The sequence below is a fragment of the Artemia sp. Qi Xiang Cuo genome, chromosome 3 (assembly GCF_049724085.1).
Source record: "Artemia sp. Qi Xiang Cuo chromosome 3, ASM4972408v1, whole genome shotgun sequence".
Lineage (NCBI taxonomy): Eukaryota > Metazoa > Arthropoda > Branchiopoda > Anostraca > Artemiidae > Artemia > Artemia sp. Qi Xiang Cuo.
This window is the reverse complement of record NC_142796.1, coordinates 23,894,350-23,913,074: the sequence shown is the minus strand read 5'-3', so window position 1 is coordinate 23,913,074 and position 18,725 is coordinate 23,894,350. Positions and strand designations below refer to the sequence as shown.

General features: G+C 33.9%; 1 protein-coding gene across 1 annotated transcript in view; it reads left to right on the top strand.

The window, feature by feature from the left end:
- LOC148953895 (tubulin gamma-1 chain-like) overlaps positions 1-18,725 on the top strand; it is a 71,660-nt gene that overhangs the window by 20,054 nt on the left and 32,881 nt on the right. The window contains exons 5-7 of the mRNA XM_089086848.1: positions 6,858-7,004; positions 10,136-10,272; positions 17,134-17,328. Of these exons, the coding sequence (XP_088942974.1) occupies positions 6,858-7,004; positions 10,136-10,272; positions 17,134-17,328 (479 nt within the window). The remainder of the gene's footprint in view (positions 1-6,857; positions 7,005-10,135; positions 10,273-17,133; positions 17,329-18,725) is intronic.

The following is an 18,725-nucleotide window of genomic DNA, read 5'->3' as shown; positions in this document are numbered from 1 at the left end:
TTTAGCTAGTTTTGTCTATCTTGGAAAGGTGGTAGGTTAGTAAAATGAAACTTTCAGGAATGGGTCTACAGGCTAAACAGTTCAAGATTAAAGATATAGTTTCATTTTTTATGTTTAATTTACATAATTTTGGGTATCTTGGAAAGGGCTTAGGATAGGAAAATGAAACTTTCAGGAATGGGTCTACAGGCTAAACAGTTCATGATAAAAAAAAAGATAGTTTCATTTTTTAAGGTTAATTTAGACGAGGTTATGTGCGCGCGCCCATAACCTCATCTAAATTAACCTTAAAACAAAATGAAACTTTTTTTTATCACAAACAGTTTAGCCTGTAGACCCATTCCTGAAAGTTTCATTTTTCTAACCTAACCCCTTTCCAAGATAGCAAAAAGTAGCTAAATTAACCTTAAAAAATGAAACTATCGTTTTTTTAATCATGAACTGTTTAGCCTGTAGACCCATTCCTGAAAGTTTCATTTTTCTAACCTAACCCCTTTCCAAGATAGCCAAAAGTAGCTAAAGTAGAATTGGTAATGTTCTATCAGCTGTAAGTCACGCAAGATAGATGATAAAAGAAACTAGTCATAAAGTAGAATTGGTAATGTTCTATCAGCTGTAAGTCACGCAAGATAGATGATAAAAGAAACTAGTCAAATAGGTCCTCTCAATGGAGAAATGGATTGCAAACAGTGGTTTCTAATTAACCGAGTCAAACTCAAAACGAGCAGAAATTAACATAAGTTGGGCGCGAAACCCACATGCCTTCCCAAGACCAGAACAAAATTTGCACTTTACTGAAAAATACAAGTGAATGTGCATTGTCAGTTTAATATACATATACTGATATTTAGTAATCAAAATTTTAATATCAAAAACCGAATTTTGTTTCTAAACTTACATTTTTATCCTATTTTGTTTTATTTCATTAGCATTAACCGAACTTTACTTCTTGTATGGTTTACAGCTAATAGAACAGTACCGTATAATTTTACTAAACTTTTTTTTTTTATAAAAATGTACTATCTTAAAAAAATTTTTTTTTATTTATAAAAATGTACTATCTTAAAAATTTTGGGGAACATAAGACATATCAAATGATATTAACATTTTGATTACTAAATATCAGTATATGTATATTAAACTGACAATGCACATTCACTTGTAATTTTCAGTAAAGTGCAAATTTTGTTCTGGTCTTGGTAATGCATAGGGGTAGTATGGCGATGGCTTAATCATTTTTATCGTATAATAAGATGATAACAAAGTGAAAGCGAGATAAAGCCGTTAGCACCTTGATGGAAGAACGAGGAGAAAAAATAGTCTTTTTTTTGTGCACTAATCTAATTTAAATAAATCTGATTTACTTGTTTTAATTAAGTCCTATTCCTACAAGTTAAGTTAGAATGAAAATCATGAATTTATGCGCAGTTTTAACTAGCTTAGTCTATATTTGTTAAAGATGGAGCCATTTTCTTTGATTTTGAAAATCATTCATTTTTTATAGAAAACTGCAATAGTTTCACGAGAAATGCTGACCGAAGTTTATTTATATGGAGAATAATAAAATTTCTCCATTGTGTACGCAAGAGGTGACTTCTAAAAAAAAAAATAAGTATTTTCAACAATGAATAAAAATAAGCATTTTCAACAAGGAATAAGGAGCATCATTAAAACTAAGACAAATAGAAAATATCCGGTATATGAAGTGAACTGCACCTTGCTCTTTATGCTAGACTTTAACTTCTCATCCCAATTAAATTGAAAAAATAAGCATTTTCAACTGGAAATAAGGAACATCATTAAAAACTAAGACGAATGCAAATTATCCCGTATATGAAGCGAGCTGCCCCCTCCGAAATACCTTGCTTTTTATGCTAGACGTTTTGCTAATAGCTATAAAATACATTAAAAAAAAATATCTGTCGAGGAGGTATTCTTTAACTGAATCCCAAGCTTCTGAATCCCACATGCAACTGAACCCTCATGTAACTGAACCCTCCTTAGCTATCTTATAAATGATGCTTACCATAGAAGTTGCACGGGCTTACAGTGAAAAAAAAAATTTTTTGACAGTCTTTTTAATACATTATCTTTATCTATATAAGATTGATCGTGAAGTAATAATTTTTGCCCATTACAGCTTATACAAATTCCATATATTTTAAGTGTTTTAATTTTCATGTCTAGATCGGGAACCTAAGTTCGATGACTCACACTATATTACTCATGATGGATATTATGAGGTGTGGAGAACGAGTGGAAATGCAATTTTTACCGGATACTGAGACGTCAATTGACCCCGAGTGAGAAGGAGGAATGAGCGCATCATCAGAAGAAGAAGAGAGAAGGAGGAATGGGCACATGATCAGAAGAAGAAGAATACGGAGAATTAATAGTCTTTTTGTTCACTGTTATAGATGAATAAACTGATTTAGCCGATGGAATGAAGTCCTATTCCTAGAAGTTAAGTTAGAATAAAAGAATGAGGTATAATGTTTACCAGGATATTGAATAAGTACCATTTTTCACCCTATCCACAAAACTCAAGTCCTCCTAGCATTTTTTAAACTAAATACTTACCTCCATTCTCCCCTCCCCAGATGTGTATTATACAGACCACATCGGAGAGGTAAAGCTAGGTCAAGTCGCAATGTCATTCATTCGGCTTTTGTGTATGCTCCATTGTTTTTGTGTGGGTTCCATTGTAACTGAATCCCCGTGTAACTGAACCCCCCGTGCAACTGAACCCTCGTGCTACTGAACCCTCGTGCAACTCGACCCCATTTAACTAAACCTCTGTGTAACTGTACTCTCCTTTAACTGAACCCTCGTGCAACTCAACCCTCCATGCAACTCATCTCCCTCAAAAGACTTTTCAGTCATTTCTCGTTAAATTGACAATACTCTCCAAAACATCACTTGTGTATTATACAGTACATGATCACGGCATCTCCTCCAATTCGCAAATCCCATTACCCCTTTTTTTGCAAAGGTTAATCAAATACCTCCGATTGTAAAAGCATTAAAAAATTTTCCAGTCACTAATTAACACTTTTTCGCAAATGCTAAACAAAAAAAAAACCTGTCTGCTTTTCAAAATTTTCGTATAAATCTGGTAAATTGCGTCAGAACAACTTGTCCTTCATAACACGTTATGCAAGGTCCAGAATAATACAGGAAGGAACATAAAGTCGTATAAGTATAATGCCATGTGAGAGGATACTCACTCTCTTTGAAAATAGCATAGGAAAGCCCCAAATGACATAGGAAGGAACGTAAAGGACCAGAATAGCATAGGAGGGAACGTAAAGGCCCAGAATAGCATAGGAAGGAACGTAAAGCCCCAGAATAGCATAGGAAGGAACGTAAAGGCCCAGAATAGCATAGGAAGGAACATAAAGTAGTAGAAGAATAATGCCATGTGAGAGGATACTCACTCTCTTTGAAAAGGTGTATACAAGTCCCAGAATTCCATAGACGGTTACTACTAAGGACACAATAGTGGGTGAAATCACTGTTTCAGCTTGGAGACTATCCCAATCATTGATAACACTTGGAGAAGAAATATTGCTACATTTGTGTTTTGAATTTTGGTAGCTTCTGTGAGTAGCCTATTACATAGGGCTAACTTAAATGTCTAATACAGAGGGATATTTAGTTGTGCATTATACCTGTAGGCCAGCATTGTGTCTCCACAACAGCATCTAAAGATGAGTTCTGGCAGCTGCAAGTATTCCAGTCTCTTGTTATTTTAGAAGGTCTTATAGGCCAGCTATATACTTCATATCATGCCCATGAATTCCTTCAATTAGGGTAGCATCCTTCTTAAAAGAAGGGGAGTTAAGAAATTTTTAAAAATCCTAAACAGGTCTGATTATAGCCTTATAGAGCCTTAGAAAGACATGCCCTTGAAGTAGAGGTGGCCAGACTGTGCCTTCCAGCTCTTTTCTGGTCGACCCATAATCAGCATAATTGTTATTTATATATTCAATTTTATCTTATAAAAAGACACATTAACTCTTAGGATTAAATGATTACTCTCTGTTAAAAGGGGTGAGTATTTTAAGTTCTTACAATAAAACAAGCCTTTTGGAATTTTTTATCAGGACCTTTTTACAACCATCTGGTTGTAAAACCAGATGATTGTAGGTCTTACCCTTTATAATCATTTTTTCTTCCCCTTTTCCCATTTTTTCTTCCCATTCTAGGTCTTCCCCTTTATAATCATTTTTTCCATTTTTCTAGGATAGAGGGTTTATTCCGTGAAAGCTCTGCAAAATGTAGTGTATTTTTTTTGTATAGAATACTTTACTCAGTCAAGGAATCCATGCTACAAGTCAGGAACTTTTGTGGTCTCGTCATCGAGGTTCAAGAATACCTCGAAGACTTATAGTTACTGGCCTAACTTCTCTAATATTCTAATTGTTTTAGTAGTTCAACGTTTAAAAGTTTTGTCTCAGTATCCAGTATCCAGTTTTATAACACACCAATTTTTAAAGGTCAGGACCCTATAGAGGGAGAAGGAGTGGGGGTAGGTACTTCAAAATACCTTTACAGGCCATAGAACTTTTGTGGGAATTTATCATTTTATTTATTAATGATTTTTGTTTGAAATATATTTTATCTAACTTTAATATCTTGATCTTGTACAACATATCCTTCAAATTGAAAGGGACTGGTATTATCTGACAGCGTCTCTTGACCACCCCTAACCAACATTTTGAGTAACGGCATCAGATTTTGTGGGAAAATTCAATTTATACATATATATATATATATATATATATATATATATATATATATATATATATATATATATATATATATATATATATATTTCTTTTTTTAAGGGAACTATCGAATATCGTGAGAAATGCTTAAGTGTCTGGCTAATCTATTTTTTAATTTGTTTTATACCGTTTTTCATTCTGTGTTTATACTTTGATTTTCTAAGGTTGAAGGGTGAACTTGAGTTTGTCTTTACTATGCGCCTGTATTTGCTTTGACGCAACGTGCCTTTCAGTTAAGTTAGCTAAGATCTTCTTTATTTTCCCAAAGACTCATTACATCCTTCTTTAAGGTTGATTAGTCTCTGATCTACCCATTCACCGAGCCACATTTACGATATTACCTAGAAATTTTCTTAAAGAAATTCTAAACTTGCTTGAAAAATAGGGAAATTGTCTTTTTTCAAAGATTTTTAACGTGTTTTCAATCTAAAAAAACATGTACATCGAATTTCAAAAATGTAATTCCGCAGACGAATAAAGTCGAAAAAAATATCATGCAAAAAATGGAATTATTTCGAAAGTTTTTATATATCCCTGTAAAAGTTATGCCAGCTTTGCCTCTCACAGGGACTATTTGTCTTAGCTTTACTCTAACTAGGCATGTCTCTTAAATCTTTCATCACTTCCACAAAGTGGATAATTCCGAGTCCGTTGATTTTTGAATTATCAACTTAGTGGAAGTTGTATAAAAAATAATTTTATACAACTTGTTTTTCGTTGATATATAGAGGTACTGTAGTTCTATGGAGGGTCAGTGGATTTGATCTCAGCTTGGTAATCTTAGCTTTGAGCCCAGACGTCCAACACACTACAGGGCGACGCAAGGACCTTACTAGCTGAGAGGTGTCGTTAATCCGACACAATTCAATAGGAAAATCGTAGGAGAGCAGAAAAAAATAACATACTTAAAATTAAGCTGGGAACATAAAAATTAAAGAAAGTAATTTTTTCATTGGGCTAAACAAAATTTTAGTTACAACCTTAGTTAACGTTACAACTAAGCCGTGCAAGCCTTGTCTTGTTAGATAAAGCCACCTATAACATTAGAAAAATATATTTTGTGAATAGTTGTCTTTAACTATCGATAACAATTTTAATCCCAAATTAGGGACAAATTTACTGCAATAAGGGCAGCAAGAATGTAGTGGAACTCTTTTGGTGTATCATTTAGTTTGATAGCAAATTTTTGCTATGTCACTTTTGCAATTCAAAATGTGAATATGCAAAGTTTTTTTCAAAATCTATTCATTCACTCAGTTTAGTTTGTTTTCTGCTTCTGAACTCCTCCTTTTTATGTGCATAGAAATCACAAAAAAAAGATGAAAAACTGATTCGTGTCAAACTGCTGCTATTGCTGACAGTGTATGTTACAAAGCAGAACTGTGTAATTTTAAAACAAGCTTTATTTAAGATTATTCAAATTTCGGATTTTAATTACGGTTTAAGTTGATTTGGATTCAACCTGAAATTCTATGAATTTTGATAGATTTTGTTTTTTGAAACTTTTCGTGATTACAAAATAGTTATGGCTAATTTAGTGTGTAGAAAATAAGCTAGTCAAAACAAATGGTACACAAATATTGCCTTTTGTACCCTTTTGGAAAAAGTCAGTCTTTTTTATATTCGGTCTAATGTACAGCAGAAGTAAAAGAATAAATTAAATTTACACATCTTTTTTATTTAAACTTTCATAATTCAATTGACATTTTCTAGCCAACGCTAGATGGCATTCGTTTCTTAGCAGATTTCTATACTCTTTTGAAAGGAAAATTTCTGATTTACAGTGATTCATAGTTATTCTTTTGCTCACTAATCCCAGTGTGTCTTGGGTGTGAGCAGCTAGGTAGTTGTCAGAATTAAAAAGATGAAAAAAGTAGAGTTGCCTCCAAAAATACGGTTATTAGTTGAATTAAAGAAACAAAAAAAGCCATAGAAAGTGTCACGGCTAAACTGAGAATTAAGAAACTAAGAAAAATGATTTTGTCAAGGTAACCAGGTTTAGCTTTTAGTCTTTGGATATTTATAAGTGAATTCTAGTTTTTCTGGTTAATGGATATTATTTTTTAGTTATACAACAGAGAAAATGTTTATCTTTCAAAAGATGGCGGTGGAGCAGGCAACAATTGGGCAGCTGGATATAGCCATGGGGATCGTCTCTTTGAAGAAATCTTTGATATTGTTGACAGAGAAGCAGATAACAGTGATAGTCTTGAGGTTGGTTTTGTTTGATGTTGCCATCAGTGATTGTCTTTCACATCAAATTGAAATCCCAAATGATTTTCATTATATCTATTGATCTGTTCGATACTTTATTATGCCTAATCATCTGTAAATCTTTTAGTGGTTTATTCGAGTTGTTTATTCTTATTATAAAAAAACATGTCTATACTTTTTTTTTAACTTCAAATACTTATAAACCTCAAATTCATAAATTTCTGGGGAAAATTATTTCTAACTGGTCACCACATTTTGCTCATATTGGAAGATAGTATATTTAACGTCTTTGTGAAACACATAGCCTTTTTTTGCAACAATGTTGTAATGAACTGAAAAGCATGATAGGGGCTATTGTAAACAATCGTAGGTTGTTAGAACTCGTATCTGCTATGGAAAATCTGCCTACCTCTATGACATTCCCTGATCTGATTTCCAATGTACAACATCTAGATTTGAAACTATATTTGTTTTCCAGGCTGAGAGCCTATCTTACCGTTATGTTTCCATAGACGATATTAACTTTTTCTGGTGCCACTTTTTGGCCAAATTACGACGTGCAAAAACTGACATGCTTAGTAGTGAGATCAGTTGTAAATATATAGAATATGCTGAATTTTTCAGATGATAATATGGAAAAACCTTGGTTCCTTGTTATAAAAATTACCTACCACATGCTTCTTTGCCGCCAGTCACTAATTCTAAAAGAAAGTGCTTTAATTTATAGTTCGTGTACCTTATTGAGAGATCACTAATTGTGTTGCAAGACTACCACTTTACTGGATGTGGCTTACAAACTGTTAAAAAAAGAATTCAAAACTTTCTGGCATGTAGATCGTAAAATAGAAAAGAAAAGTTTCTCTGAAGTTTGTAGAATTTTCTGTAATTTTCTAGTAAATCAATATCCTTTTTTAGCCTTCTAAATAATATAAAAAAAACACTAAAGGAAACTGTCTTACCTCAGTGAGTAAACGTGTTTGGGATCGTGCAATGCTGGACTCGTAGAAAACCTCGAATTATTTGAGATTAAAATTATGTTACTCTTCTAGATTTCTAGGATATAATCCTGGAAGAATCTATCTTCTTCTTTTTTTTCTATGACAGTGTCTATTTTGATAGAATCTTCTAGGATCTTGTATAGCTCTGACTCAGAACTAGAGTGGTAAAAGTCGTGGCGTAACCCGACTTCTAGAATCTTATCGCGCACATATCTTCCGGAAGAGTTTTCAGGTCTCAACCGAACTGGACAGGAAACTGATTCTAATGTTTAAATTACGCCTTCTAAATGTCTGTAAACGATCTGACTACAAGGGGAAGAAAAAGGGTCCTAACTTCTTGTCATCAACACACTTACTGGAAGTGGTTGTTGGGCCTCGATCGAACTTATTGAGAAGTGAATTATGACCTTTTGGGATTGTGACCCTATCCGACCTTAATGGGGAGGTGAATAGGAAGCACCTCAGTTTATGTCATTAATACATCTAACATAAGGGTTTGTTGGATTTAAGCCAAAATTAAGGAAAAGTAAGGCTAAGGTTCCCAGCTGTAATGGTCCAGAATTGATTCGAAATGTTTCCCTAAATTCTTATCATCAAAACATTTAGCTCGAAAGGTTGTCCGTGTCAACCAAGCTTGGTGGAAAGTAAATTCTGGTGTACTAGTTATTTCTTTCTTAACTTTGTACTGATGCGACCCAGGGTGATCATTAAATTCTTTTGATTATGACATTAATCAGAACGGACTTGATGGATTTCAACCAAATTTTGCAGAAATCAAGAGTGAGTTTTCTAGTTGATTCTGGACCTGACTTAACCTCTGTTGAGCGTAGGCGAATTCGAAGTTTTAGAATTTAGAGTGAGTTTCCTGATTGTGTTGTTTAAGGGTATATACCTGATCTGGCCTCATCCTGGAGGAGAGGAGGAGGTTCCTAAATTCCTGTCATCTTTTAGAACGTGTCCTTGACTCTGAAATAAACCTAATGTGAAATAACGGCTTGTACCATATTTGTGCCTTTTGGGAGCCTGGGCCCAATCCAAACTCTGGGGGGTGCACTTCGCGGGGTATTGGAATTGGCTTTTAAGTTTTATTAAAAGCTTTAGATTGTTAAACTTTGAAATATAGTGTCGCGACAAAATTAAAGGTTGTTTTACAGGCCATTGAATTTTATAGCCAGCATTATCGACTGCGCAAAGTCTAAATAAAAAAATGCTTTGGAAATTTTAAAGCTAAAAAATTTTCTAAACCTAGATTGTTCAAGCTTTATATATGATGATTTTGGATTCAAAAGTGTGAGAAACTCCGGGAAGTATAAATTTCCAGAAGGGATTCTTTCAAACACACTAATTTAAAAATTATTAATTGTATATACAACTTTCATCTAGCCATTGTATACAAATGATCCGTTTTCTAGTTGTCTTATCTATTCACTAAAATTCTATATCCCATTCATTTCCTAATCCAGTGACCACAAATTGGTTGTACGCCCTTCAATGCAGATGATTCTCTTAAAATATTTTATTTTAACAGGCCACTTGGTGTGACCAACCCTCATTAGTAGGAAATTTGGATGGAGAGCTCGATTGTATACCCTTGAATTGTTTCAACTCCGAAGTCACTTCCAGGCTTCTCGAACGTGTGAAGTTGAGAATTGAAAATAGTCTAAGGGCTATATAAGACTGTTTGTAGTAGACCATTTGTGACGGATCGGAAAGTTGGAAATTCTAGGTGATTCTACAGAGATGGGCTATTGATTTACTGTTTTCACGTTATTGTTGAATTCATCGTGGGTGAAGTCTGGAAAGAAAAAAATAAGGGGCATTTCCTCTGGCATTAAAAGTAATATGTGTAGAATACGGATAATTATCTTCGAACTGAGGTAATTACTTGTGTTTTGCTTTGTTGCTCTCTCTCTTCATGATAAACACGGACTTTTACGCTGCGCCTTGGAATAAGCCATGCCATACCTATATACATTGAAAAAAGGATAATATTAATAAACAAACCTCCCATGTCCCTGAAAATGATGTAATAAAAAACGCTTTCTTTTTTAGATTCCCACGTTAGATTCGTATACTTCCTTTGCTAGATGGACTTTGACATGTAACTGCCACGTTTGATTATTTTTCTTTTAGGGATTTGTACTCTGTCATTCAATTGCTGGTGGTACGGGATCTGGCATGGGCTCATTTATTCTTGAGAAGTTAAGTGATCGGTATCCGAAAAAACTCGTTGAAACATACAGCGTCTTTCCTAATCAAGATGAGATCAGGTATGTTCTATTCAGCCTTTTCAAGTGGGTGGTCTCTCCATGCAGGTGGTAATATGCAGTGTCATTGCTAATAATGATAAGATCAGGTATGTTCTGTCGAGGTGGTCTCTCTATGTGGGTGGTAACCTTCAGTACCTTTCCCAATCAAGATGAGATCAGGTATGTTCTATTCAGCCTTCTAAAGTGGGCAATCCATGTAGGTGGTAACATGCAGTTTCTTTCTCAATCAAGATGTTATTAAATATATTCTATCGAGGCTTTTCAAATGTGTGGCCTTTCCATGTGAGTGGTAACCTGCAGCACCTTTCCCAGTCAAGATAAAATCGGGTGTGTTCTATCCAGCCTTTTTAAGTGGGCAATCTCTCCATGTAGGTGGTAACATACAGTGTCTTTCTCAATCAAGATGAGATCAGGTGTTGTCTATCAGACTTTTCAAGTGGGCGGTCCCCCTATTAGGTGGTAACATGCAGTGTCTTTCTGAATCAAGATGAGATTAGATATGTTCTGTCGAAGCTTTTCAAGTGGATGGCCTCTCCACGGGGGGGGGGGGGTAACCTGTAGTATCTTTCCCAATCTAAATGAGATCAGTTATGTTCTATTCAGCTTTTTCAGGTGTGTGGTTTGTCCATGTAGTTAGTAACATGCAGTGTACTTCTGAATCAAGATAAGATCAAGTATGTTCTGTCAAGGCTTTCCAAGTAGAAAAACAAGATCCAAAAAGACAACAGTCAATTTTATATTATTAGTTTGTTTAAGATGCATGGTCTGTATATTTTATTTATTCTGAAAGCAACAAGAAGCAACTAGCGACTAAATTGACTACTCGTCATATTTCGTTGTCCAAGGTTCTTTATTATAAATAACAGCAGATTACGACAGGTTACATTTTTCTGTTGGTGGGGAGCAGAGCTCGCAAACCGTATAACGCACAATACGTAAATAACATATACCAATAGTTATTTAAAGATAATATTTAATTTTGAAATAATTTTAATGTCGGCGAAATCTAGTTATATAGAACGATAAGTGCATTGATAGCAGAAGAACCCACAGCACTGATAGCACATATTGATAGCACATTACATTAGACAAGACTTGGACTTGCTTTTGAAGACAAAAAAAAACACGAAACAAACTAATGACAAACTCTGGAAATGTCACTGAAATTAAAGGACTGCAGGGGTGGCAAGTTTAATATGACAAATAAATATTTATTGAATTTATACGTGTGTATTGTTGTGGGCTTTGAAACAGATGAATTATACTTTCATTTAGCAACAAAACGACATAAACTAAATGAAATTGCCATAGAAATGATTTGACCCCATTCTCAAAAAAAAAACTCTGAAGAGAATACTTGGAGTCTCTTCCTCACCTAAGATGACCTCATCTAAGAATACCCTCATCTAAGAGGAGGGTAAAAAAATTCTTTATTTTTGTATATATCCTTCCTTTTTTCTTTTTAATTCTATATGCCACCTCACTGAGCAGCTGTGAAATATGAACGATCGAAAAAATAGACTTGGTTTTCTCTACGTATGCACTTAAGTCATCGCTCTCATCCTCAGTTTTTAAGTGAATTTATTTTTCGCTTTTTAAGCTGATTGGAAATACCAGATCCAGCAGGGGGAAAGAGAGCTAAGGTGCGTTTTTAGATGTCTGGTGTGAGTCATTTAAGACTTTCGTCCTTGTAAAGCTAGAGCAATAATGAGATGGGATTCTAAGACATTAGGGTAAACAAATCTTTTTGCAAAAATGTTTGTTTATTGGATCAAAAGCGGTAAATTAAAGAGCAATTAGGCTACAAAAGCAACATAACAAAAAGTTGCATAATAAAAAGCAACAATTATTTTTTAGCAAGACAGACGCGTATTTGTCTATAATATGAGGCATTGAACCATTTACAGGCGTGATGGTCGTTTAAGTTTAAACTTTATGTTATCTCTAGAATCAGTATTTTGTCACTTTCATAAATAGATTGTTTTTTTTAAACATGACTAATGCAGAATTTTCTGGTGTCCGTGTTTTACCGCCCCTCTTAAAGCCTACAAAATGCAGTTTTTATTTTTACATACATATGAACCCACTGATATTTTTAGGAAAACAGCTGGGAGCTGGGGCTATAGGTAGATCCGCCGCGGTCATGTATGCAAATAGATAACCTTTATATCCACACCCCCACCCCCTCCTTCCTTGTATCTCAAGATGCTCACGTTGGGCATAATTTTGTGAATTAACCTATGATTCATAAGTACTTTTGAGTTTCTTCTAGTTTTAGCACATTCCATTCTCCCAGCAAATTTTGTTTTCCTGCAACCTTAGTGATACTATTTCTGACAATAAGCCTTTAACTAACTGCATTTGGGCCTGATGAATACATTTAGCAAATACACACCTTTATTAAAAGTATGTAGCCTGCAAATTTTAATTTGCATTTAGTGATTGCCTTTATAAATAAAATTACAGTCAGTCTTTATTAAGGTTTACGTTGGCTTTGGAGTTTTCGGTGTCTTACTTTCTGGCTTTCTTACGGTTAAACTACATCAACGAAAGGCGACAATTATCGTTGAAAAAGGACAATTTTTCTATTTTATAAGCAAATTTTGATTCCTGTGTAAGAAAAAGTACAAATAATATCATAATTCTGGCTCTGTGAATGAATAGATCTGAGACCAATGAATCGAATAATATAAACATATTGTTAGTTAAGCTGCAGGCATGTCGTGAATTCGCTGGTTTCGGAAGGAACATATTCCTTAGAGAATAAAAATAATATATTAAAAAAAAACAAAAAAAAACAATAATATAATTACTGTTTCAGCTACTCTTTACTGTTACAAAACAATAATTAACGTTACAAAACAGTAATATAATATAAAATAATTTTTACATTTAAAAGTGCTTTATCAATTCTTTCAAAAGCTGATGGTGAATGGGGGCGTGGCTTGACTTGACTTGTAACTTGGGGGTGAGAAAAAAATTTACACCATAGACCCTAGTATGGAAGTTCCACGTAATTCCACTATTAAGCGGGTGCGATTTTGTATACTAAAAAAGAAAATTTCTCAAAAACTTCTTAGGAAAATGAAGTTGTGTCCTCTGATAGAGGCCTCAATTCTTAATATTTCAGAAGTTTATTATCTACGAGACGATCTGGAAATTCGATTTGTGTAGTTCTTTATGGTCAGACATTAAACCGAGTGTGCTATAAGTAGAATTTTACGTATATTTTGTTTATTAGGCCTTTCTTTCGCAGCTGATTGAATTGGTTTTCAATTAGAAAAAAACGCTCAATTGACTTTATTCGGGCCTAGCGCCAGCATTTTTTATAAATGCTGTTAGTTATATATTATTCTCATAAATAATTGTACAATTGATACAGCTAATTTTTGTACAAATAAAAATATTGACAAAATTAAATAGATTTTTACGCATACAAGTGGGCTTTCAATTGGTACAGAAGACCGCTGCATTTTGTCGGAGCTTTATAATTCCGGTTCTTTATCGCATTAGCACCGTTTTAGAAAGCTCTTAGAAGTTTTCGTAGATTAAAATTTCTATCGGTTTTCTTCCGCTTCTTGAAAGATTGTAAGGATCCTCTCCTTGAACTCGTAATTTCTACCTTACTAGAATAATTTAGCATTTCTAACCCCTTTATTTTTATAGAAATTAAGTTTCTATGTGTAATACTCGACTATAATCGTGGCTGAACAATTTTTGGTCTTCTTTACGGACCCAGTAATTCACTTTAGTGTATGTTGCATTTTAAGTCTTTTCCTTTTTTTAAGTTATCTTGGTACTGGCACTGTAATTAATCAAAGCGTTTGCTTTCCATTCAGTGCATATATATATATATATATATATATATATATATATATATATATATATATATATATATATATATATATATATATATATATATATATATATATATATATATTCCTTTTCTGTAGAACAGGTGTTCAAATAAACAAATAATTTCCATTGGGACCTATGCAATATCATCAACATGTGTCTTTCAAAGTCCCTTGAAAAAAAAAACGTGGCACAATGAAATTGGTAATTGATAAAAACTGAATAGCTCGGATTGACGGTACATAACAGAAACCTGGAATGTGTATTCATGATTGCCCTCAATTGAGATCTTGTGGCAGTTTTTTCTTGACTGTTTGTATTTTAAGGGAATTTTTTCTATTAGCTGATCATAGGATCCCATTTTTGATGATGTTGAGCTCGTTGAGTGTGTCTGTTAAAGTCGTCGTCAGTTTTGGCAATCTCAATGGGCTCTTCGGACTATGGTTATTTAAGCTCCATCTATTTAAAACGCCATCTAAAACTGCCAAATGTCCTTAACTCATTAATTTTTAGCTCTGAAAACAATCGTTTGACATACAACGTGCACCTAAAGCTAAGCAATATTTTTCTTTATTAAACAGTCATTAGCTTTAATTATGTGAATTTTTGGAACACGTCTGCGGATGATGGATGATAGAATGCCAAAAATCATCCATGTTGGATAACCGTCTAGGGCCAAACGAAAAAGAGGTCGCCCCTAAATGGTACCCCATTCGTAAGGCACTTCCGTTCGCAAGGAAAGATTTGCGTAAAATAGGAACTTCTTTGGAGAGCGTAAAGAGGGAGGCTATGAATAGATTGGGATAGAGGAGAGCCATGCGTGGCTGTGCTGGTCTCAGGTGGCTTGGGAGTGCAGTGAGCTGTTAGTAGTAGTAGTAGTAGTAGCATACGATGTTTTTGTGAGTCTACGGTGTTTTGTTTCATGGCTTAGATAACTTCAAAGACCACACTGCCTCTCCATGACGATAATAAAAAGTTCAAATAGGAATAGATCCTTTTAGTAGGCATATGTCACCGAAATATGTAGTATTTTTTGTGAAATTTATCACTTCTTTTAAAAGGATTTATCCCTATTTGAACTGTTTATTTATCGTCTTATGGCTGGGGGCTCTCACAAACGAGATCAAACTTTCAGTAATTTTTTTTTATTTTGGGGGGGGGGGGTGAGGGTACTTCTTATTCTTTGTTGGAGGAAGGGGAAATATTTTTCTATGCCTGTTGTCAGGCAGTGGAAACGCTGTCTTTTCTTGTACTGAACAAATTTTTGATGAAACCATCTACAGTTCTCTACCTTACCAAAGCATCTTGAACAGGCGAGTTCACTTCATATTTTCATTGTGTAGTTTGTTGATATATTTTATATATCGCTTGCTTTGATACCCTTATCACGGGTGTTTTTTGTATACATTAGTTTAAAATCAATTCTTAAATCTTTTGGATAATATTAATAAAAAAAAAACCTGTAACAAATAATTGAAAATAAAATGTGTGACTAACTAAAGAGCCTGTCGAACGACTGGTATAAGAAAAAACTGTACTGTATACTCCTTTATGAGGACTGGAGAAAAAAATACCTCCTTCCCCCAAATCCAAAATTCTACATAACCTTACCCCCCCCCCCCCAAAAAAAGAAATTATTGAAACTGTCAACTTGATCCCACAGCCACGAGAAAAAAAAATGGGTAAACTGCATACTCCAAACTATTGAGCAGTTTTTTTTCTTTTAATTGTAAAAAATTTTGAAGTCATAAAAATAAGCGCTGCCTAATTACTCTCATTATAATTACTTAATTTTTCTTATTTGTAATTATATATATATATATATATATATATATATATATATATATATATATATATATATATATATATATATATATATCTACTTTTTTAAAGTTTTAATTTTAACTAAAAAGGAGACAATAAAGTTGCCACCACAGTGAAAATTGAGAGGATGGAGGAAAAAATATTTATTTTTTGAAACAAACATATGAAAACATATGTTTTCTATTTATACACAAAATTCTAAGTTCCCTCCCCTCTCCCAACGGAAATGATTCGCTGGAATTTTCGACTCGATCTGCTAGCCGTGAGGCAAAATTAGGACAAACTTACCGAACAATATATAAAATTCGTCACCTTTTAACGAAAGCTAATGAGTCTAAGCAATGCTCGCTTGCCTTCAAACATAAACTATAAAACAACCTATACTCCCTCTGATTATTCTACTCCAACAGACTTTGATTTCGAAGTACTCCAGAGACGTACAAAGTTTAGGTTACGTTTAATACACTTTGATTTACGCTTCGGACTTCAATGCAGGATCTGTATACCTAGCAAAAAGAAGGATTCGTATTTTTTGCGTTGTTTAAGAGTCAGTCCACCTTTTTTGATTATAATAATCCACTTAATAGCCGGACTGAACATACCTTCTTCGGCTCCAGCAGATGGCTTTAAATAATCGCTCATTAAAAATCGGCAGGTTTGTAAAAGCACTGTTGGCTTAAACAGACGCTCAAGGGGTCAATCTACCTTTTTCTTTGATAGAAAAATAATTCTCTACGTAGGAATGATTGGAAATTACTAACAGAAGCGTCATCTTGTTTGGAGAGAGTTAAATGGCCTTATTAGGTCATTCATTGCCGGTTTTCTGGTGCACAGATTTGCATAACAGCTTAGAAGTACTTCACGGAATCTGCCAGGTTACCAACATACTATTAAAGATGTTGAAGAATCCGGTGCCTTTTTTGCGTTCAAACTTCAAGCAGAAATCCTCGACGAAAGGATTAGTTTGGCTCTCCACTTAAAACTCACTTTTTTTCATTTTTGAGAAGACGTAACATACAAGGCTTTGAAGGTTCAGCGATTGGAAAAATGAAAGTTAAGTGTTTATTGCACTTTTTTTATCTACAAACTAATCATTTTATCGTTCGATACTGCATTCAAGTATTTTTTTTTGAATAAATATAATCTGATCCATTGAACTTATAAATTTCTTTCCACTTTCAGTGATGTTGTGGTACAGCCTTACAATTCTTTATTAACTTTGAAGAGATTAACACAAAACGCTGATTGTGTAGTTGTACTGGACAACACTGCCCTGAACAGGATTGCAACAGACCGCCTCCACATTGAAAATCCGTCGTTTGCTCAAATTAATTCGTTGGTCTCGACTATAATGTCAGTTAGTACAACGCCACTGAGGTGAGTTCAATTTGTCTAGTGTAATAGACTATAGGTGTAATAATTTGTTCTATTTGATAAGTAGGGCGCAATTTTTAATAGAGGTGCAATTTTGATTCATTGATCAAAGTCATTGATCATTGGAATTTGTTCATCCTCAAATTACGAAGACGCTTTTCAAATAAGTGGCTATGGCTAAATATGAATTAAAAAATATGTTAAAAGTGATGAACTAATAGGTGTTGCAGACGGAAGGTACCATTTAATTTCAGGGATGTAATAGGAATATGTTATAAGATGGGAGGGCTTTTGAACAAAAGAAAAGGTGATGCGCTATGAAAATAATTAGTGCTCTTTGGACGACAGGCATAAATAAGAAGAAAAAAAAGCGCTGATCAGCTTGTATTTTACTTCCGTTTGTAGTTTTCTTACCGTCTGCGCAGTAATTTCGGAAATTTTTAAGAAAAAAGTAAGTTGTTGAGTATCTTTTTACTTTGAGAGCTAATTTACCCTTTAAAACTAATAATATATCTTGATACATGTTGCATGCAATTTTGGAATTGTTGATTCCTGTTTCGGTGTCATATGTAGCTCTTAAGGTGCTGATGATGTTTTCGAGTTGTTTTTTTCGTGGTGGGGTTGGTTTGGACAACCATGTCAGGGTTTGGAAAGCCAGTACCCACTGGAAAAATAATTTGGTCGGACTAAGTCCATGGAAAGAGGTTAAATCTGTACGTCAGAATCTGTAGCTTCTTGAGTTTATGGCTATAGGCTTGGTCAGTTGTTTTTTTTGTCCCAGGGGAGACACCATAGGTTTTATGTTTTTGGTTAGAGTCTTAAAGTTTTATATAATGTAATTAGTTATGATTTTAATTACTTGTCTAACACTTCATTTTAAATTAGAGATATATTGGAGATATTACCCAATGTCTAAATGTAAAAAAAAATGTTTCAATTGAGATATGGTAATAATTCGACATTTTTTCCTAATTGTGATTAGTTTTCGATCAATGAACTTTTTGTGCTTCTTAAATTTTTTTTATATTTGAAACAATTTTTGACAGCCTAATACCTCTAAAACTTCCAAAGTCAATAGCAGTTTCTTAATTGCTGTTACAATCAAGATAATTTCTTGATTTATTTCTTGTAACAATTGATAATTTGATAATTTCTTATAACAATTGAAAATTTGATAATTTCTTATAACAATTGAAAATGTGATAATTTGTTGTAACAATCACGATGATTTCTTGCTAAATCATCCTGTTGCACCTTTAGCAATACCTTTTAGCACCTTTAGCAATACCTTTTTAAATTAAGTTCAACCTCTTCTGCAGATATCCCAGCTTCATGAACAATGATCTTATTGGACTGATTGCACCTCTTATACCGACACCCAAACTTCATTTTTTGATGAC